At 39.7% G+C, this 22824-nt stretch overlaps 3 protein-coding genes across 4 annotated transcripts in view; 1 reads left to right on the top strand and 2 right to left on the bottom strand.

The window, feature by feature from the left end:
- PLEKHA8 (pleckstrin homology domain containing A8) overlaps positions 1 to 2783 on the bottom strand; it is a 37810-nt gene extending 35027 nt beyond the window's left edge. The window contains exon 1 of one of the 2 annotated variants that reach the window (XM_075212295.1): positions 2539 to 2783. In XM_075212295.1, coding sequence (XP_075068396.1) covers positions 2539 to 2578 — 40 coding nt within the window. In that variant the 5' untranslated portion in view covers positions 2579 to 2783. The remainder of the gene's footprint in view (positions 1 to 2538) is intronic. The other variant, XM_075212294.1, reaches the window with a different exon arrangement.
- A 78-nt stretch (positions 2784 to 2861) lies between these two features.
- On the top strand, positions 2862 to 10405 carry FKBP14 (FKBP prolyl isomerase 14). The gene is made up of 4 exons (XM_075212296.1): positions 2862 to 3262; positions 6320 to 6471; positions 9112 to 9239; positions 9765 to 10405. The coding sequence occupies exons 1-4, from the start codon at positions 3078 to 3080 to the stop codon at positions 9921 to 9923; spliced, it is 624 nt and encodes a 207-aa protein (XP_075068397.1). The 5' UTR covers positions 2862 to 3077; the 3' UTR covers positions 9924 to 10405.
- An 8851-nt stretch (positions 10406 to 19256) lies between these two features.
- The window catches only part of WIPF3 (WAS/WASL interacting protein family member 3), a 54933-nt gene continuing 51365 nt past the window's right edge, over positions 19257 to 22824 (bottom strand). Inside the window, exon 8 of the mRNA XM_075212292.1 lies at positions 19257 to 21271. Within this exon, the coding sequence (XP_075068393.1) occupies positions 21231 to 21271 (41 nt within the window). The 3' untranslated portion in view covers positions 19257 to 21230. The remainder of the gene's footprint in view (positions 21272 to 22824) is intronic.

Here is a 22824-nt window from a genome sequence, read left to right as displayed (position 1 = left end):
CAGTTATTTAAGGTGGGACCTCATTTTTGTGTTCATCTATTCTGTAGTACCAACTAACACATCAATTAATAATCATTTTATATTTGGTCAACTGCCCAGGTTCTTTACAGTAATATTTGTATAAAAATGATCAAAACAAAACACTTTATTAACTCCCAGGTCTATGTCGCAGGCTGAAAACAACTGAAAACTCTACCCTAGCCATTAGAATAATTACCTGAGGTAAAATGGCTTTGTTGTCAGAGATACAACAGACAACAACAGTCTACACTCCAGCCTACTATGAGTTATCTACCAATAGCAAAGGGGCAGAACAATTAAAAGTGGTAAAAGCTTCAAAATGTCTAGTGAATGACAACTCTGAAGTCAACATTTAAAAGCGTTTTACACTGTGCACTCCCCTGTGGGCCCAAGTGATAAGCACTCTATCAAAAGAGAATGAAAGAGGCAATTAAGAACACTTTGTGTATAGTACTATACTGGTTTCTACATGGAAAATACAGCCATTCATACCATACTAAGTTAATGCAAATAAACAGGCAGGAACGGTCTGACAAGGGGAGTGGGGGATTGCTCCCGTGCAGAGCCCCATCCCCAGGGCTATCTTAACAACATTATGGTCACCCCGGCAAAGCAGTGCACCGGGGCCCATATATATATGTGTAATATATATATATATATATATATATATCTATATATATATATATATATATATATATATATATATATATATATATAGTGCAGCACGGAAGAGGGGACCAGAGAAGAAGCCGGATCGCCACCTGACGTGACAACCTGACCTGAACGGTCAATGGAAGAAACAGCAAAAACAGCAATAAGAAAAAATAAGTAAAATGACAGGATTTTCATTACCATATGAATTTATTCACTGCTGATCCATCCAATAGGCTAGCATTCTGCACACATAGGTGACCCAATAATGAAACCTCCCAGTGACTGTATATTCACATCTTGTCACAACGGTGCCAGGTTTGGGAGGAGCAAGGCTGATGATGATGACACTGGAGGCTCCTTAATGGATGTAATTATGCCCAGTCAAAATTACATCTGGATTCATTGCAGGGCCGTAACTAGGGCTGTGCGATAGAAGATGACCGCCCAGTGCGCAGCGCTGAATATTTTAGGTTCATTTGGTTAAAATTGAGGGTTAGAGTGGCGGCATTTTTGTTTCTCGCCACAGGTGCTATAATTTTAAGTAACGGCTCTGGCAGGACAGATACAAGTTGTGCAGAGTTAACATTACTAGTGACTTGCTATCATACACCAGGGTGCCCAGTAGCAGAGACTAAGGCATGGACGGAGACAGACAAGAAAACTGAGATTGGGGGACGCACAGAGACAACAAAAGACATGTGTCAAAGAACATTAAGAAATTATGTATGGACCCGACAACAGTTATGAGGGTAATGAATGAATGAATGAAGACAGACAAGGGGACAAGCAATGAAATAAATAGGGACATAAGTGAAATATGGGGCAAGTAAAAAACAAAGAAAAAAGGTAGGCAAGGGCTCCATGGGGGCAGATAAGCATAAGCAATTCAAATTTGAGCATGACAGTGCACAGAAGGACAGACAATGGCATATAATGAAAAAAGAAGTGTCAGATATGAGGAAACAGGGCAAAGGAGTCTATAACAGAGGAACAAAAGGTGAGCGTTTCATTACGAAAAAGAGGCAGATCTATCAGATCTATCTATCAATATGGAAAAGGCATTGTAGGAGAAATGCCTAGGGACGGGGTACAGGTTATATACATATGTATTATGTGCAGTGAATCTTAGGATTAAATAAAAATGGTACCTCCGATTTGGGTGGGCACGGGAGTAGCAGTGTATACTTTAAGCATGGTAATTGTACTTTATACTGTGGGCTTTAGGAATGACATCATGTCTACTTGTATTTTACACACAGTCTCATCAGAGCATGAAAAATACATCCAAAATGAAGACTTATTTTTTAAAGTTTTTATGCTTTGATTTCATTCAACTGACCTAATGGGAAAAGATGAAAAAATTAACCTGCTACACTGGAAACAGAGCAACAAAGACTTTATTTAGCCTGTGAGTTTCAATGGGGCTGGGACTGATGTGAATAAATAATTATCTGTTAAGCGCTGCGCATATAGTAGAATGCATAATATAATAATAGAAATAATAACACAATTTACTTTCAACCAGAGAGGAGAATTGTGACATAAAAGGCAAATTCAGTCTATTTTACAGCATTTTTTAATCTAGTTTTCATGAGTCCAAATTCCTGGAGACTAGATAAATAGAGCACTGGTATAAATTCAGGCTTATGTGTGGGCTGAGGACACTGCTCATTAGGCCACTTAGTTGTGCTTGCCTCTCATGCAAAAGGTTACAGTCCATTCATTAAGAGATAAAACAAAAATAATACAAAAAGTTCATTAGCATCAGTAATATTTAATAGCAATGGTTCTTTCAAAGATCTGTAAAAAAGCATTAGAATTGCAATATGATCATGACTAGGACCCAGTGACTCCAGCACTCACCGCTCAGATAATTAGTCCACTTGTACAATATCCCTTCCATGTTGCTGGGAGTGACAGATCCACATGCCCCGGACTCCTGGTAGCTCTGTCCTGGTGTAGGTGTCAGTGCTGCGGCGCTGGTGCTGGCCACGGGGTAGTCAGTGACAGACAGCACCGCCAACAGCGCATCTCTGTTGTGAATAGCAACAACCAGCCGCCGTCCAGGGAATCCAGCGCTGTAGTCCGCGGTGACGTCACGGACCGCCCCTCACGTCACTATCAGCAGAGCACAAACAGACCTCTTGTCCTGATACCTCAACGCCCTGTAGTCTCTTCCTGGAATGTACTCTCAGCCAATCGCGTTTCACAACTGACAAGGCGACAGTTCCTATTGACCAATGACAAACTGCGTGTTGGCGTTAGAAACACGCCCACTTACCCAGCCTATAGAGCTAAACTCGTTAGAGTTAAATATCCCTGAAGCGCTCAGCGGTGTTAAGTGGCTGTGCCACGTCTGCTGGTGCTGAGGAGCTAGCGGTGCAAGTGGTAGGGTTAATGAGATGATGTTGGTACTGGTAGCGGCTCTGCTGGCCTATGCTGGCGGTGCACTTATCCCTGAGCCTGAGGTGCAGATAAAAGTTTTGGAGAAGCCTTTCCTCTGCAAGCGAAAGACCAAGAATGGGGATATGTTGCTGATCCACTTTGAAGGATTCTTGGAGAGTAATGGAACACTTTTCCATTCAACGTAAGTATTATTCCTCATCCACATCATAAAGCCATCTTATTATTGCTGAATTAGGAACTGATGCATTGCACTATTCTCTCACAGGGGTAAAACATCTAACTTGCTGCAAACTCCTTTCATAGAAAAAAAATGTATGGAAATAATGGAGGCACTGGAATTTGTGCCTTACAGAGTTTGTCATGGATTGTTTCAGGTGTGAACCATTGTTTTTTTTTTTTTTCCTCCATCAAATGTAGGTACAATTGCTGCAATGACTTTTAATATGTTCTTCAGTGTTTTCCCCAGAAAACTTTGCCAGTTGGGTGGCATTAAAAGGTAGCTGGGGGGGGGGGGGGGGGGTGATTAGGGGGCAGTGCAATTCTTTGCAAAAATATTGAAAGATGCTGGAAGTGATCTGCCCACACCTGCCAGGACTGGTCAGACTGGTGTCAGTGGTTTAATGCATACTGCTGGCTGTAGTGCTCACTAATGGGTCTATACATCAAGCAAAAACTTGCATAACAGATGCGGAAATGGATGTTTCTGTATCTTTAAAGGCAGTTTGCTTTGTATTAACTGCCTAATGGAAATTTCATGTACACCTGTGCAGCATTGCAGTCCCAATAGATTACTATGGGGACTTTCATGTGCTGCAATGCATGAAGCTTTGATAAGCTTTGCATTGCACAGACAGGTAACGCCATCTCAGGATGGTGTTACCTGTCATTTCCTATGGGATTCTGCTGAAGCCTCTCTGGCTTTGCAGAATCTGGTACAGTGCACAGCACTTCCTTCTATCACTGGCAGCGCTAAGCTGCCGGTAAGCAGAAAAAAAATACCGCAAGAGAGGGGTCACTTCATTGTGGCTCCCAGAGTAGCCCTGGCATGGTGCATCTTAGTGGTACCTAAATATGCATCACTGTGATGTGCAGCGATGCATATTTAGCTGTACTGCATCTTCGTGATGCATAGACCCAATAGTGCTTGTTCTAATAGGAGAAATGTCGCTTGGGTTTCTATTCCCTTTGATTTCTTTACCTGCGAAACAAGGAAATAAAAAAATGTTTACCATTAAACTTCTATATCTGTAATTTATATCCAACACCAGAAATACTCTCATTTGCTCACCTTGCCCACTGCTCGAGATCAGTTTATGTTGTGGTCCCTGTGGCGCAATCGCAATAATAGTGGGCGTAACCTCCATATATTCTGGAAAACAGGTGCCATTTTGGTTATTATAACTATACAGATATGTGCCCAAAGCATTTAGTTGTCTACACATGTTCACTGAAATACCCTTGTGTATAACGACTTTCATATCTTGGTATTCAACATAAATGTTTTATTGTTTGATAACAGGTGTTACATTAGTGGTATCTAAACAGGCCTTCTCATCGTTAATTCTTCGTTCTGACAAAAAAAAAAAAAATCTGTTACAAATTAGACGTTTACATTGCCTTGTGTGAAACTACAATGAAATAAAGTCCTTCAAACAGGTACACTACACATGCTACTGACCTTTTTTAATGTCGTAGTCATACTGGTCCTGTAATTTTACCATCATCTCCACTTCTCTTGGGTTCATTGGATTTGCTCTTTGCTCTTCTTGAGCATCTCCATCCCCCACCTTAACTTTTTCAAAATAAAATTCCCTTCCAATATTCCTTAATATTTTACATTAGAAAAACACAAAGGGAAAATAAAAGGCACAGGGCCAAAGTTGATTTAAAGAGAACCAGTCACCTCTACAAAGTAAAAGCTTCCACTTTTTTGGGTGCAACGAATATTCATTCACTAGGAACCACTACCTCACAAATATGTCAGGTTTCATGATTATACATCTGGTTCCACAATAAACACTGCCTGTTGAAGTGAGGTATCTTGACCTTTCTTCGGGGAGCTTTGAGTCTTGTTCATTCAAAGCTGTGCTGCAGCATAAAGTATTCTAATGCTTTCACAGGAGCTGACCAAGTGTTCCCATAAATCTCCATTATATCTACCATTTGTTAACACTGCATGAATGTGCAATCAAATTAATGCAGCACTATATTTATTATTTTCATAACTCCCGGCACTCTTCATCATCATCATCATTTATTTATCTTCATCTTATCTTCATCTTCTGTGGCCACATGATCACATTGGAGATGATATGGATTGCAGCACAGCAGGAAGAGGTTTCCCATGCAGCAGGACAGCACAGACCAGAATTGGAATGTCTGACTTTCTTGCCAGTACATGTACACATGATAAAGTTATGCATGGATTTCTACTACAACTAACCAGGGAGTCGAATTTCAGTTTGTGATGTTAACAATACAGGAGCAGAGAATGACATGAGTGACACCAGTTCACTAGGATTTACAATTGTTGTGCTTGTGTCCAGTAAATTGTGACCTTAGGAAGTCTGGCTTGAGTCACTCTTGTGTTCCTGGAAAACCATCCATGGTGGATACTGCCTTATGTGTAATGGGTGCATTTTATAATTATTTTTGGGGATTTTAGGTGCGCCTCTCAGACAATTTCTTCACACCTAATGCTCCTGTATGCCAGGTAGTTTAAAAAAAAAAAAAAAGCCATAGGTGCGTGTTTCTTTTTAATGTGTTTATCTACATAAAAGGCTTAAATCTAGGAAAATGCACATTCTGTTAAAGATTTTCAGCAGTAAAAAATTAAAATTGGTGTTTCATTAAACTGTTAAATCTGACTGGTTGGCTAACTCCCTGCTGCATGTAATACTTCTGTTATGATGTACTTTCCTTATTGGATTTCATCCATCTCCCAGCCCACATGCTTGCAGTTGTGGGTGGTGCTTGCAGTCTTTCAATAACATTGGAATTTTGAAATGACAGGTGACAGCTGTACACATTATATTACTTGCAGTAGTAGGATTGCTGCCTGGGGTTTCACTGTCCATCAGTTTAGTCAGTTTGTTAAAATGTGATGTTTTTGCAGTTGTTTAAAATAAACGCTTGGCCTATGGAGTTCACCATTTTCAGTGACCTGGTGGGGTGGGGGTTTGCCACCCATTTGTCACAAGACAAAGTTGAAATATGATGCTAATAATACTCTTTTTAGTTATACAGATAACAATGGCCAACCTGTGTGGCTTACACTTGGTATTAAAGAAGTTATAAAAGGATGGGATAAAGGCCTCAAAGATATGTGTGTCGGTGAGAAACGAAAGCTAGTCATCCCTCCTGCGTTGGCTTATGGAAAAGAAGGAAAAGGTAACCGTCTGCCTGCCCCTGCTCCTCTAAATGACCATTTAAGGTGTATGTGTTCTGATAATCTGTCCATCACTTCTGATATGGATAGAGCAACCTGTTATGACATAACCACTTGTGTGATTGTATTAGTAAGGACAGGGTCATGATGTGCGGAAGGGAATGGAGGCAAGCTGGTATTCAGACAGAAGGATGACAGAAGGTGCATCATTCGTTCTTGCCCAAAGAGAGATTGTTAGATCTACACCAGTTTAGTATCTGAACCAGCATCTGTTTTTCTTGTGTATGTATTTTTTATTTTTTTTACATCCCAAAACATACATGACCTATCTAAACTCTGACTGTAGCACATGGCTACTTATAAATTCAGTATTATCCCCCCCACCCCCCTACAATACGTTGGCTATGCAGGCTCTCTAGGACTGCAGCTATACTACTTTCTTTGAGTCTTGACCTTTGTGTTCACGTTGCTGTCTCTAGAGCAGTTTCCTGTTTGAGGCTTTATAATACAGGTTCAATGACAAAGACACTATTCTTATACAGATCTCTTCACTAGGCCGAGCATTTTTGTTTATTCCCATATCAGGTTGATTGGTTTTAAATTACACAGATGAAACATAGATCTTATCTATAACTATATGAATTGTGTTTTGTTTTATATTTGGGTATGCTGTGAAATGGTATGGGCAGCATTGCAGTGTGTATCTGCTGTATATTTTCATAGCACGTCTACTGGGTAACTCCTATTTGTTTGTGTTGAACTCTTTCATTACAAAATATCAGTTGTATGTGCCTTTCTCTTGACTCCACTGTATGTAGTTTTATTTTTATAGCTTTTTTTTTTATTTTTTTTGCTTTTAATCTGGCTTTGGATGTCTTTATGTAGTTCTAAAGGTGAATGAATGATAAGTCTTCAAGTCCCTGGGATTTGGTAAATCCAGGTGTATGTTCCATGTATTTATATATTGTCTCTTTTGTCCCCTCTTACAAAATATAATTGTATAGAAAATTCTATTGCTGTCACTCATTGTCTGTGAATGTGAGAATCCCATGCAGCCTGGAGAGATGTAATGGTGATCATAGATCTCTATGGTAAATGCACTGTCAGAAAATGCACACAGACACTCTTTGAAGTGCTGAACACGTAGCACAAATCTTAATATGTTCACAATACAGCAACAATGTATTCCGATTTGAAGAGCAATTTCCTTGAACAGTGTAATTCTATAGTAGGAAGCAGCGGCTAGATTACATTTGACTTAAACATTTTTTTTTCTTCTGTATTTTATTACACAACAATTAATGACAAATAGAAGATGTGCTTTATCCTGAGCACATATTGTACTATAACCATCTTAACCCAGTAAATGCCCGCAAATGGCTATCAAAATGCTCAGTCCACCATTAGTCACCGAGGGCTAGACATGTCCTAGCTGCCAATAATGGAGCAATGACTGATATTCTCTGACCACCAGTAGTCAGCTGGAAGTTACTGAAGCAGCCATATGATCATACCCAGCGACTACAGCTCATACTAATAGCAGCTGCTGTGGCTGAAGACATCAGTAGTAGTGTGGGTACACTGGATGGCAGGAATGATAATGTGCACAGGAGATTATTCTCTCTGTTGAGATAGACAAATGAATGCACAGCCAGCAGGTTCTGTTGAAGGGGAACCACATGAACACCTGCATTGTAGATGTACTTGGTGTCTTCTGCACCCTCGCATGGCACTATTTGTGTTTGCATGTCCACCTCGTCCTCCCATCGTGTTGGTCGTCTAAAGAATGTTATTACATTAACTATTAGTTACTACTAGCAAAAAAAGATGATGGGTTTTATTGTCAAACGCACAGTTCCGTGGCCTGCACAATAACATACTGGTCTCTAGAGCACAAGAATACTGCTAACAAGCGCATGTATACTAACTTCTATTTGTCTTGTACTTATCTAAAGTGTGTTCTGGTCTTGCATGAATATGAAGCTTTGGAAAGCCATACCACCGTGTCCCCCTCTCAGATCTAATTCATGTGGACACCCATCCTTCATTTATCCCCTGCCTTTATTAAAAGCGGTAAGCCCTGAATTCTCTGCACTGTATGACTTGTCTATAAGGTTGTAGTTAGAATATTTCACTCTTTCATCTTAACTCTTCACAGAGCCATCCTATCTGTTTTCATTGTCACACATTACGCTATACATTGGGGGGTGGCCGAGTATTGCGCATGATAATATTGGTCCTGAAACCATGTGGCACAAAACTCTAGTTTTGGTCATTGGCCACAGAGGAGCAATGTAGAACTGTCTAGTTCTAGTATATTCTTCCTGATGTACTAGGCATAATGAAGCCTTCTTTAGGTTGGCGTGGCTTTTAAATCTCCTTGTAAAATGCAGCTGTTATTGGGTAAATGATCTCTGACCACTGCTTTTTCCTGCTCAAAGCTGTTCATGAGTTATAGTGCATTAAACAAAAAAAATGGATGATCCCTACAAATGTTTGGTCACAACCAGCCCTCAGATGTAAACCTGAATAATATAGCCATATGCATTGTTGGTTTGCAGTCTTTTACATTTTGTTAGGTGAACTAAGGGTTCTATCTATCTGTACTTCTAAATATTGTGTTTACTCTGTCTGCTTCCTAGGAAAAATCCCTCCAGAGAGTACTTTAATCTTTGATGTCAACCTTCTTGAGATCCGAAATGGACCAAGATCCCACGAGTCCTTCCAAGAAATGGATCTAAATGATGACTGGAAACTATCTAAAGATGAGGTTAAAACCTATAATAATTAGTTGGGTTTTGTGCTTGTTCTGAGTGGTGTACTGTCATGAGGAAACATTGTTCAAATTTGTCTAATACAATAGCCTATTATTTGATTTCAATACTTAGAATGACACTTCATATAAGTTGTAGAATTAAGGAACGCAAATGCTTAAAAGAATTTTGTAAACCCAACTTCTAAATTTGGCCATTAATCTATAACTTCTACATTCACCATATAATTAAACTGGGCATATATCAATGGCTGCACAGTTCACAGCGCAACATGCAAAGCTCTTTATTTTCTTGCTCCAAAAACAGTGTAAAGGGTGTTTGATGTTGTGATTACTGACTTTTTTTCTAGGGCAACATCAACTTCAAAGCAGCAATTTTACTAAAGTTTAATCTGCATGTCTGTATAAAACTGAGCACTTATCAGTTCTGTAATGGTGGGCGACTTCTCTTCCCTTTTTTATATGAAACTTTTTTAATTTCATAAGATTTAAAGCTTGTGGTCTATCTATCCCCCCCATTAGGTGAAAGCGTACCTGAAGACAGAATTTCAGAAGCATGGCAGTGTTGTGAATGAAAGTCACCACGAGGTCCTGGTTGAGAGCATATTTGAAAAAGAAGATGAAGACAGCGATGGCTTTATTTCTGCCAGAGAATTTACATATATACACGATGAGCTTTAAATTCAATTTTTGTATTTTATTTTTTTTTCTTGTGCCAAACGAAGCTCTAGCACATTGTGTCTATAAATGTCATATTAACACTCCTTGGGGTAGCTTTAGCACTAATGCCAGTTCTAGCACTCTGAATACACTCTACAAGGAGATGGCACTAAAGAACTAGTAACCAGACAGATCAGATACTCTCTCTAAGCCACTCTCTAATTTAAGCAGGTTTTTAATATTAAGACTAACTGACAACTGTAGTCCTGATACCAAGAAATGGAAACATTACCTCGTATGTGCATCTATTCCCTATATGGAATAGCCCATATTGGGCATTTTGGGTGAGTCAATATTATCCTTGTCTATATGCAGGGAATGATGGGTAATAGCCATATGCAAAAAACTATAAAAAAAATAAATAAAAAAAAAAAGTCTGCCACACAAATAACTTGTACGGTGTTTCACTAAATGTTTTTCATCTTTGCAACATGAAATAAAAACTTTAAAGACTGAACTTGTCTTCAGTGCTTGGAATCTAAAAAAACATTTCTATTCTAATCCTAAATGTAAACCATTTAAGTGTAATTTAAATTATGCAAATAAGTGTGTAGTTTTTAAACCAAAGGACCTCAAACCTAAAGGATTGCTTATTTTGACTATTTTCTTTTTAATTTAATTGAGATGCTGCTGCTTGTAAGAGGTGATCTTTACTTGCAGATGTATTTTTCAATTACAGCCTTGTATCTTTCTCTATTCTAGGAACAATAGGTGTAACAAGCATTTGAGTCTAAGGCTGGGTACACACTACAGTGTTTTCAGCCAGTAAGCCTGATATTGCATTAGTGTTTAAACTTAAATGATGAATGGTAGACGATGAGGTAAAAAGTAATAGAGCAAAACAAAGAGGCAAGCAGGAGCACACACACCAGGAGTCCATTGTTAGATATGAGTACATTACGGCAGAGGGGAGTGAGACGTACCAGAATAATCCGCACAAAGTATACTATATGGATCGGATCGTATGATACTTATGTTTTGCATTGCTGCTAGTATACATATACCATTCATGGTTCATCATATCATTCACCAGAACGATCCACTTTTGAACATCAGGACCTTCAACAGCAAGCCATCTCCTTGTTGTCAAAACTCGTACTAGAGTTACAAGAATAAAGATTAATTTATAAATAGGATTGTTACAGATGTGTTCCACAAAGACGCACCTTAGGGACAAGGGAGAAGCTCCAAATACTGTGTTGCAAACACATTCCCACACTGCAGTCCAGGATGTGGTCACCACTTGATGCTACAACATTTGGGCAGTCAGAAATATGCTTGGTACCAATCTTACCCAAAGAAACTGAAGAGTGACTTACCCTGTGGAGTGAGTATATATAGTTTGTTAAACTGAATGCACAACATGGCAGCTTGAATACTTTTAAGGATATGACTCCATGTCCCATCAGAAAGTGGTCCTGAGTTACCCTCCTGTTTACGTTTGAGAGACAATAGGCCATTGGGTGTGTAATAAAAGTTAATCTCAGAATAGAGTGTAAATATGACTTTTCTCTTACCCATAGACAGCAGCAACATCTTAAAGGGAGGCAGAGAGTTATCAAACTCAGACGTGGCAGCAGGTCTACTGTGAGTAATGATAGAAGGCAGAGTTGGGAAGAACAATTTCCTGCTGCAGTTGATCAAAGGATTTAAACTCACAATTACAATAAAGATAGTACAATGCAGACACCCCAAACTTATGCCAAATATATCCATAGTTTAAGCAATTCATAGAGCTGACCATTATGTCTGGATCATAGCTCTCCCTAGCCAAAATATTGTGAGCTGTTGTCCACATCTCAGTTGCCTGCAGAACAATAGGGGCAATATTTTTAGTCTTGCCCACCAGAAGAACATGGAGTGGAGTCGCAGGACACCCCATTTGCTCACCTCTGTACCCACCAGAGCTCTATTACCAGAGATTCCCAACCAATCAAGTGGGATAGTTATGCTACCAAATAATAAAGTCTAAGGTTGGGAAGAGCTAGACCACCAGATTCTTTGGATCTGCAGAGAGTGCTCAATGTGATGCACATTTATCACCCCAAATTAATGGGAGGTAGTCATTTTGTTGACAATTAAAATGTTGACATGGATAAAATGTTCAGTTGTTAGGTAGACAGTCACAATGTGGACATTCAAAGGATGAGTATTCCAGGGGTGGGTGTTGTTTTTTTTTTTTTCCTTAAAAATCTTTTTAAAACAAGGTGTGTAGTTTATTTAAATTTTGTCTTGGTGCACTACAGGTCCTACCAGGGCATGATAGCACTTGTGGTTCCCACCTATGGCTGGCAGCCATAGGTGTGCCGATGCTTGTAGTACTACCAGCACCAGCATGCCAAAACTGTTAATGCCTGGGACTAATGAGACCTGTAGTGCACAAATCCAAAATGGTGTGTTTCCATAAAATATATTTTATTACCTCACACCCACCGCCAAGGGGTGTGGGTAGAGCCCTAGTGCACGCTGCAGGTTCCTCTGCTATAGAGCCACCAGCCCCAGCTGGCAAATCCTAGTGCTGGCACCGATACAATTGGCAAGACCCTGTGCTTTTTGACCCCCGAGTTTGCTAGTAGCAGCCTTGGTTGGCCGCATTAGGCTTAATTTGTTTTTTGTTTTTTTAACTTTATTTACAGTTTTGTGCCAGCGGCTGTATTGCTGCCGAGTTTGACACCTGGAAGCACAATGGGGCACTTTGGGCTAATGTGTTTATTTACTGTTTTGGTATTGCCCTTTGAATGTTGACATTTTTACCACGTTGACATATGTCTCCTCATTTATTTGGGTTGGGTACAATATGTATTAATAATTTGAAATACTTGGTTGGGAATATGTATAGAAGAGTGCTGTAAAATAGAAGTATATTTAAGTTGCACAATAATTTTAAAAAGATTAATCTTTCCTGTTGCTTCCACGAGTGGAACTTGAGCTTAAAGTAGTCTGTGATAGGGTCAATAGTTTAATGAAGTCCGCAGGGACAGGAGAAATCAAAATTCCCAGGTATATAAAATGCAGCATTCACTACAGGGAATGATAGCAATGATACCATTGCCCGGAAAGATACTGGATTAATTAAATAGTTGATTTTTGACCCAAGAATTGGGCAAATTCACTACCGCCTCTAGAAGGGTTGGTCAGAGAATGGTCTGCGTCCGATAAAAATAACAGCATGTCATCAGCGTAAAGCGCAATAGTATCCACGGCTCCTCCAGTGGGGAGATTACCAATGCCAGGATGGATGCGAATCAAGCAGGCCAGTGGCTCTATAACGCAGGGGACAACGGGCATCCCTGTCGGGTGCAGAAGAAAATAGGGGTAGCCCGCGCAAGAAAGGTTGCCAAAGGTATCCCTCCTTGATTAATTCATAAACACAATATAGAAAATCAAACCAAACAGGCGTTAATGCACACCATCGCTGCTGGGGCGGAATACAATACCTTCAGCCATCGAATAAAGTTAGTACCAAGTCCAAACCACTTCAGAACCTCCCAGAGGTAGATCCACTCAACAGAATCAAAGGCCTTGGCAGAGAGAGACACCACCACTGCCCCGACTTAACCCATAGACCATCTGTAACTGCATAACAAGGCAGCGTAAGTTAGTTGTGATGGATTTGTCTGGCATAAACCCTGTCTGTCTGGGTGTACAATTTGACTAATTACAGGATTAAGACAAATGGCAAGGATTTTGACCAATATTTCAACATCAGAAATCAGAAGTGAGATAGGGCGGTAGGAGTCCAGACATAGGGAGTCCTTACCAGCTTTAGGTAGTACAATAATCAAGGCCAGAAAGTTGAAAGTCAGTAAATGAAACCTTGGACCCATATAGGTCCTGATAGTAGTTCAAGAAGGTCGTGGCAATACATTCTCCAGTAAAGTGCTTGCCGTTCTGGTCATCTGAAATAGCCGTGACTGTTCTATCGACCAATTCGTCTTGAGCCAAGCAGGCCTTATAGCTCCATAGCCACTACAGAATATTGAGAATGTCTGGATAATAAGAGCCTACGTTTCAACTTGTCGAATAGGTGATTCAAGCACTCCCACTGTGCATGGAGCCATCTAATCCTATCCTCCTGTGAGTGTGAGGAAATGTAGGAGCACTCCAAGTCCCTGCAGGCCAGTTCCAGTTCACTTTCTTTACATCTATTATATTTATAATGTTAGATACTCTTTTGATGAGCCTACCCCTAAGGAAGGCTTTAAAGGCATCCCACACAAGCTCCTGGCTATGCACCTGAGCGTTGTTGCCAAAATAGTCTTCAAACATATGGACTAAGTCTGAACCAGCAACCATCAGATGGAGCCAAGATGGGTTCAGTTCCCAAAAACTTTTTACCTCTTTGCTGCTGATTCTGACACAAGGGGCACCAATCTATGAAACATGAAAATGAGGTCTATGGAAGAAAGTGAGTTATATGAGGAGGAATGGCATGAAACTTTGTGCGAGAATGGGGTGGGGGCGGGAAGGATACTGGGCCGTGGACTCTGTCCACTTGTCAAGGTGAGATGTCCAAGACATTATTAAAGTCGCCCATACAGATAACGGGTTTCAGGGGAGAGGGCCTTAAAGGCAGCTGCCCTTTTAAGTACCTCAGAGCTATAAGGGGGCAGAATATAGAGTACAAGAATTATAGAGTACAAGAATTGTAAGCTTGCGAGCAGGGCCCTCTTATCTATGCAAAGGGGAATAAAAGCTTGAAACATACATGGCAAAACCTTCCAACATAAGTGGCACTTGTAATAAAGGCCGCCCTGATGTCCTTCACTAATGTTTAATTTAAGCCATGCATGAGCTCAATGAGTAGTATTTTAGGATAAATAGGAGAATTTAGTATTTTGGAGAATATTTTAGTTAATGATAATTTGTGGTTCTAAAGTGACAATCTAGGCACATTGCTAGTTTGCAGAGCCGTCTCCTGACAACAGATTGTTTGCATGCACTTTGAAATGCACTGGTAAGACGATATAAGTGCACCTGTGTTAAATGAAGGTGTTGTATGGGGTGCATCCAGTGAACTTTAGAAATGAGGTCCTGGGAGAGGTTCATTTGGATACAAAGTTAAATTGGCCACTACATAAACTGTTCATACCGCTTGGGGTGCAACATAGTGGAAGGATTTTTATGTTGGAAGGATTCGGTAAGCGTCTAAAATGAAGACAAAGGGGAGATATATACAGCTACTGAAGTTTGTTCATAGCCTATATAAAGAGAGATCATATAAACACTAAGGGGTATATTTACTAAACTACGTTTGAAAAAGTGGAGATGTTGCCTATAGCAACCAATACAGAAAGGGGTGTACCTTCAGCGCTAATTCTCCCCCATGGTAGTGAGACCAAGATGATTTCTCAAAATATATACGATGAGGTCTTTCATAACATAGGCAGGCGCGGGCTGGGAGACTTCAGGCGGGGGGCACACAGGTGGCCGCATCTGATTACACGGGATGCGGCTGCGTTATTGATGACGCGGCCGCATCTCGTGTCATGAGATGCGGCCGCCTGTGCGCTGACGCGGCCGCATCTGATGTCATCAGATGCGGCTGCAGGTAAAAAAAACGGGGAAATTGTATCGAGAGGCGGCCTCCCGGCCGGCCCTATTAGCGGAAAGTCTGAGCGGCCCGGGGTGCCAATGCCCCCCCGCCCCCCGGCCCAGCCCGCCCTTGAACATAGGGCACTGGAAATGAACTAAAAAATACACAGACAGAGGGTAATAAAGTCAAGCATATGTATCTAAACACATAACAAGCATAAAATCCAAATGAAAGAAAGTGGATCCTCCTTCCCAGGTACAGAAAGTGTGTGAAACCTCTTTTCCAGTGTAAAACCCCACGTGATGAACCCCTTAGGGAACCTGCTTACAGGGTCACTGAGGATATAGGGCACATCCCACATCAAAGATGGATGTTGTTGAAGACTATCTTGTTCTCCAAAATACTCCACCACTCACAGCAGACAGAGAGTATCTATCACAGCACATGTATCGAAGGGTAAAGATGGTAATACCGGGAAAATACACCTCCTACTGCTGCGAATCGATTGGTGTGAGATAAACAAAGAAACCCGCTCATCCAAAAATAAAGGGGAGAGCTATACAGCTACTGAAGTTTGTTCGTAGCCTATATAGAGAGAGATCATATAAACACTAAGGGATATATTTACTAAACTGCATTTAAAAGTGGAGATGTTGCCTATAGCAACCAATCAGATTCTAGTTATCATTTATTTAGTACATTCTACAAAATGATAGCTAGAATCTGATTGGTTGCTGTAGGCAACATCTCCACTTTTTTAAACCTGCAGCTTAGTAAATATACCCCCTAGACTTAATTACAACCACAAAACAATTTAAAGTTGCATTACTTTTTTATTGTGTGTCTACTTGTTCGCCCAGTACATCTCTAGGTGCAAGGCCACTTACTAACGGGTTTTTGGACCCAAACGGCCTGATTTTGAGTTAGTAGCAAATATGCACATGGGCAAAACCATGTTGCATTAGAGGGGGAGGTAAATTTAAAATGTAGGGATAGATTTATAGTTTGGATACAACATGTCATAGATCAACTTTAATTTCAGTGTAAAAATTAAGCTATCAAGTATTTGTGTGCTACATGAAAAAACAGCCAGTATTTTCCTTGCGTGCTAAAAATAAGCCAATTTGTACCCCTTGCATTGTAACATGGTTTGTCCCGGAGCAAATTTGCTCCTTTGCTTTGTTCCTAACGCAAAATCAAGTCCAAAAATAGGTATATGAGTTCTCTTGTTTAAGTATCACACATGATGAGATGTGGGTGTTAATTTATTAACGGTTACTTTAATTAATTACGATAGCACATTGACACAACACAAACATGACACTGAGAAAGGTGATCAGTTCGATAACGAAAAAGTAATCTCTCTATTAACTGGGACAAGGACACATTGCAAAAGTAGCAAATCAATATAAGGTAATACACATAAATTACACAAGTCCCAAGTTCTAGATCTCAGTATATTACATCCTATAAAAGCAGTATCAGCATATACACAAGACTTCATCTTGTTCTGCTAACGATTATACTAATTCATAGGTTCATAAAATGGATTCTTACAGGTCACATAGGGCTAATTGCACCTTAAAAAAATAACCCTTTATGTTTAGCAAATGCATCTTCTGTACTAGTCGATACAATTAAAAACAAAGAAAATGTTCCAGTACAAAATGAAAAATAGTAACAAATATCATAAGGCCTCTTATAGATATTTTTTACACAATTCAACACACATTTTTAAACCTTTTTAAAGGTGCTGAAAGTGTAAAAAAATAATGTAAGCCAATGGACGGGTACACACACTTTCTCACAAGTGTTGCTTTGTGTCAATGCTGACGTCACCTGCAGCACAATGGAGAATGCTGCTCTGCAGAAAAGTTGTGGGATGCATTAATGAACTTGTTTCTAATAATCTGTTAAAGTGAGGACAATGTGCAAGGTTCTGCCTTTGCTGTAACTAGACATCCATATAAACACTATAAAAAAGGACTCAACAAAATTTCTCCCATAATAAAGTCACCAGTTTCCATCCCTCCTATTGGATCCTTCTCTTTTTTTATTGTACAATCGTTGTTTGACCAACACCTGAATTCCTACCAGAGTCTTCCTAATAGTGGAAGCTTGACTTTCAGTAAATTATCCCTCATAGTTCATGGACCATACCATAGGTGTCACTCATCCGTTCAAGAGTTGGCACTAAAAATAAGGCGCTAAAAATAACTGACTCGTCTCCTTCAGCTCTACCCATCACAGGTTCAGTTTAGCTCTTAAACAGGACATCAGCTTATTTTACAGGACATCAAAATGCAGTTTGCTAATAATCGGAAATCACTTGCCAAATGTTCTTAAATGTAAGTCAAGGAATAGCCACAATCTCATGTTATCATCATCATTTATTTATATAGCGCCAGCAAATTCCGTAGCGCTTTAATACAAAATAGACCAATACATTCTAAAAGTGCCACAGTCTAAATGTCTCTGTACTCTCTAATTTTTTCAAGCCATATTTATTTTATTGAAAGGGGAGGTTGCAAGGAGGTAGGCGGTTGGACTTTTGATGTAGTATGTGTGTAACTTGATTTGTGTGGAATAGTCCATCCAGGAGCAGCGCAAAACAAACAAAGTATTGTGAGATGCACCTTCATACATACCCTCCATTGTCGTTCTGTAGGACATTGCATTTCTGAATGTAAATTGCAGACTCCATTTTTGGGACACCTCTTACCCTAGACCAGTGGATACCAAACTTTTTCAGTTCAAGGCACCCTTGGGGTCTTCAAAATTTTTTCAAGGCACTCCTAAGCCAAAATAATTACCAAGTAGTCCATCGCCTTGCTTACCACTGGCCCTGTCCGAGGCACCCCTGTGAGATCTGCAAGGCACCCCAGGGAGCCTAGGCACACAGTTTGGGAACCACTGCCCTAGACCCTGTGGTTTGGTGGACGACACTATCCCAATAGGCCTGAGTAGCAGGCCTATTGGGACAATAATTATTGGGATAATAATTACGAGCTGTAGAATGTAAGGTCTGTTCCCCATAGCAAAATTGTCAGCTGTCTACTGTCCCTGTGACAATTATCAATGAGTGGGTTTTGCTGTATTACATTGATCAGTGTTACTGACTTTCTGTTGACAATTTTTCTAAGACTTGACAGAGCACAAAATAGGGAGAATTCAGGAATAACAACCATCAGTATGTACTGTACAAAAAGTGCTTTTACTGTAGAAGTGAATGATCGATATATTTACAGCAGTGGCACATGTGAAAACATAAGTGTGTATGTACCCCAAGTATAATCAAAGAGATTTAAGTGGTTAGCACTTCTGCCTTGCAGCACTAGGGTCATGAGTTCAATTCCTGACCATGGCCTTATCTGTGAGGAGTTTGTATGTTCTCCCCGTGTTTGCGTGGGTTTCCTCCGGGTGCTCCGGTTTCCTCCCACACTCCAAAGACATACTGGTAGGTTAATTGGCTGCTAACAAATTGAACCTAGTCTGTGTGTGTGTGTGTGTGTGTGTGTGTGTGTGTGTGTGTGTGTGTGTATATTAGGGAATTTAGACTGTAAGCTCCTATAGGGCAGGGTCTGATGTGAATGAGTTCTCTGTACAGCGCTGCGGAATTAGTGGTGCTAAATAAATAAATGGTGATGATGATGATGAAATTCCCATCCTATACTACAGTTTCTTTAATTTTACATTGCTAATAAACACTGGCCTAAAATAACCATAGTACAACTGGGTTTGAAAACGTTGGAGCAGAATCAGTGGGCGAACTACCGTTGTTGTTTATTTAGGAAGTAAATATGATATACAGTATTATGTAGATCATACAGTCATTTACACAGCACATCATAATACTTTACACATTGCACAGATAAGGCACAGGAGAACAGTAGATATTTACATAACAATTGCATTGATTTTACAGGACAGTTTTTTTTAATTCAAATCACACTGGGTTTCCATCACAAATCACACTGGGCCTCCATCACATCTTAAATGTAAAACATATTAATAAACCTTTAGCTTAAGGGTACTAATAAAGATGACCGAAATCAGTGGGGAGGGTTGGGGGGGCTGGGGGTATGTAGTCATAAAAAGTGATTCATATGATTCACTGATTTACAACATTCCATGAGTTCATTCTACTTGAAACATGTACGGAATAGTGGTCTGTTCGGAAAACAGTTCATCTCATGTAAACCGGCCTTATGAATATGCAACCTGTCACTGTCTGAATCTGGTCACTCAGGTCTATTTACTGAAATAAATACAATGGGCACTTGAAGGAAAAAGTAAAAAGGACCAAATTATTTTTATGGGGAAATTACAGACGGCAAAACTGTCTTAGATTAATAAAATTATCACTAATTTCCCTTCAAAGATGTGTCAAACAAAAGCAGAAATTAAATTTGTGTAAATAACATTATTACTCTGCATAAACACAGATAGTTTTACAATTGATAATCACATTGCACATGCTTTCTTCAAAACAATTATTTAATTACTGCTTGACGGACCAATCAAAGTAAAATAGAAGTATTATTAAAACAAATAAAAAAAGCAGACACAGTGATAGCTGCAGGCATGGGAAAAACTTCCGTTATACCAATAACAACTATTAAATATATTAAGTAGTTTTACACACCAGTGATACCACAAATGTGAATAAAATTTGATTTTAAAATGAAAATGTTACTGTTATGAGACAATGTTCAATACACAGAGCAATGTATGCTTTGCTTTAGACAAGCCTTGTGACCTGGCTTTAATTATTCACGCCACTCGACTAAAAGAAATAGATAACCTCTATGTTTACATTCACCATGCAATAACCATATTGGAATACAGCCTCATCATAAGAAAACTTTTCTCTACAAACTGTGAAAGCATTTCTTGACATAAACCCACTGGGCATGTTGTGTGAGTTGCAGCGCCACCATCTGGCCCAAGCTGCATATAGCAGCTACCTGTGGCAGTACTTTTTAGGGGCAGTCTAATTTATTAATGGTCTAATATATTAATTTATTAACTTTTATCTCCATTATGTATGTATTTCTTTGCTATGTGATCTTTAGAACCTACCTCTCTTTCCAGTAAACATAAAGTAGGAAGGGTGCTGGGTTTATGGGTATAGATGCACAATCACTAATTTACAGTGTATTCATTCACATTGCTTAGGGCAGTGCCATCTATACATGACCCTGAGTCTGGCACTATATAAGTCCCATTACTGGCTTTAATGTTCTGTATTTCTGAAGGTGCAAGAACATAATACACACGTAATTCAATACAAGTCTCAACAAGTTACTGTTCTATACAGAACCCATTGCAGAACATATCAATCACGTCATTAATGCCATCTTGCAGCAGATTTAAATAGGCAGAAACACAATTACACTGCAGAGTCACATAAGAATAAATTAATTACTATTCCAAAGATCAGCTTTCTTGGTTATACATGTTTAGTCCAGCCCTTATACAGTATTTGTTCATACTGTGGTAAGATACCATACCAATCTCCTATGTATGTCTATCATTATTTTACCTATACCATGTATATATTTGCATTCAGGAAATCTTCTATTAATATCATCAGCTGCTGTATGTGTAACCATAAAATCACACTCTGGTCACACCGGTCACAATACACACTTTTATGTATCCAAATAACTCAAGTCAACCCAAACAGGCCCCGTTCCTCTTGTGCAGTCGCTGTCCTGGGGGAGATTGTCTCATCTCATCTGCAGTCTCTGAGGTGGTAGGACAGAGGTTTCTAGTGGAAAGTAAACATGAATAAAAGTTAAGACTACATCATACATTGAAAGTCTTATGCATAATGAAACAATTGCCCAGAAGATATATACAAAGTCATTTTCTCTATGTGTCCAGTAAACCATTAATAATATTCTCATGTCTCAGTGCATGCTAGGCCATTGGCTATGTACACAAGTGTATCTAGCACACATTAAAAGGAAAGGAAACACAGAGACTTCATAAACAAATCTGTATAAAACCAACAAATCTGTATAAAACCCAACATTGAATGGTCTTTTTTTTTCTATTTTTCATTTTTTGGGGGGGAAAACGGATGCTGGGTTATCAATATGCCCCCATCTCTCCACCTGGAAAATAGCCCTGCTAGACATCACCATGATGATCTTCAAGTTTTTTAACTAATGTTCATATGAATGAGCAAGTGTGTATTTTTCTAGCTCACCTCAGTTGCACGTTGATGTATACAGAAGCAAGTGCAGAGTGTATTCTCCTTTCTCCACTGGCTACGGGCCGAGTGAGACGGAAAGCAGTCATGTTTAGTCTGACATTAATACAATTAATTTAAATTAATAATTTCTTTAGTAACGTGACTGATTCGTTTAGTAGTGGGTGATCACTGCTACTGCAAGTGAATGGGGACATGTGGGGAGTCTGAAGGGAGCTTTGGCGTGGACATGTGACCTGAGGGCATGTGTATTTTTGGGTGAGTGGCTTGTTGGTGCATAATGTGGCAAGTGTGGGACTGAGGGTATGTGAGAGAATTCTGGAGCACGTGGGTGATCTGAATGACATGTGGAAGGTCTGAGGGCTATGTGGAGGCATTTTGGAGTGATGTGCAGAAGACATTATTACATAGATTAAGGGTAACATACAACATTTTCTGAAGGTTACAGGTCCACACATGAAGTCCTAGGAGTGTATCAGGTTGTACATCATTGTCATAGACAACAGGGAACTGTGCACTAAACGGAACTAGCTGGAGGAATGATACGTTCCTAAACCTGAAACAGCATACCCACTTATAAAGATCTTTACATTGGTAAAGTACATACTTCTCATTCTAATGATTTTCCTAGTTGATTAAAGATAGCTCAGCTTATTTTTTATTAGATTTGTGGAATGTAAATATTACAATATATTATAAGGGACAGGACTTTAGCTACCATCTATAAAGGTGCTAATAACCCTGCCAAGAGAGGCTAGTACTTACTAGAGTGTTATTGTATTTCTCTCAGTCCTATATTCCCCTTATCACCTCTTAAATGCCTCCTACTAAATCTTATAATTCTGTAACAAACCACATTTGTGGTGCACCACAATGGTGTTTGCACAATAATTAGAACAGGCAGAGAACTGATGGAAATAGTACATAACATGCCCAAATAAACAGAGTACAACAAGCTGCAATCCATGCCTCTTGAGTTGAGCATATCTTATAAGCATACATGCCAACTCTCCCGGAAAGTCCGGGAGACTCCCGAAATTCGGGTCACTCTCCCGGGCTCCCGGGCAAGCTGGCATTTCTCCTGCATCCCAATCTCACCGAGAATC

This window comes from Mixophyes fleayi, chromosome 5 (assembly GCF_038048845.1).
Source record: "Mixophyes fleayi isolate aMixFle1 chromosome 5, aMixFle1.hap1, whole genome shotgun sequence".
Lineage (NCBI taxonomy): Eukaryota > Metazoa > Chordata > Amphibia > Anura > Limnodynastidae > Mixophyes > Mixophyes fleayi.
Note: the sequence above shows the minus strand (reverse complement) of the source record. Positions and strands in the feature narration are given on the sequence as shown.

What these genes read in the sequence shown, in the direction of transcription:
- FKBP14 (XM_075212296.1), top strand. Translation starts at nt 3,078, where the DNA reads ATGATGTTGGTACTGGTAGCGGCTCTGCTGGCCTATGCTGGCGGTGCA. An exon ending in GGAACACTTTTCCATTCAAC is followed by an intron (nt 3,263 to 6,319) that starts GTAAGTATTATT and finishes TACTCTTTTTAG; the next exon opens with TTATACAGATAACAATGGCC. An exon ending in TTATGGAAAAGAAGGAAAAG is followed by an intron (nt 6,472 to 9,111) that starts GTAACCGTCTGC and finishes TCTGCTTCCTAG; the next exon opens with GAAAAATCCCTCCAGAGAGT.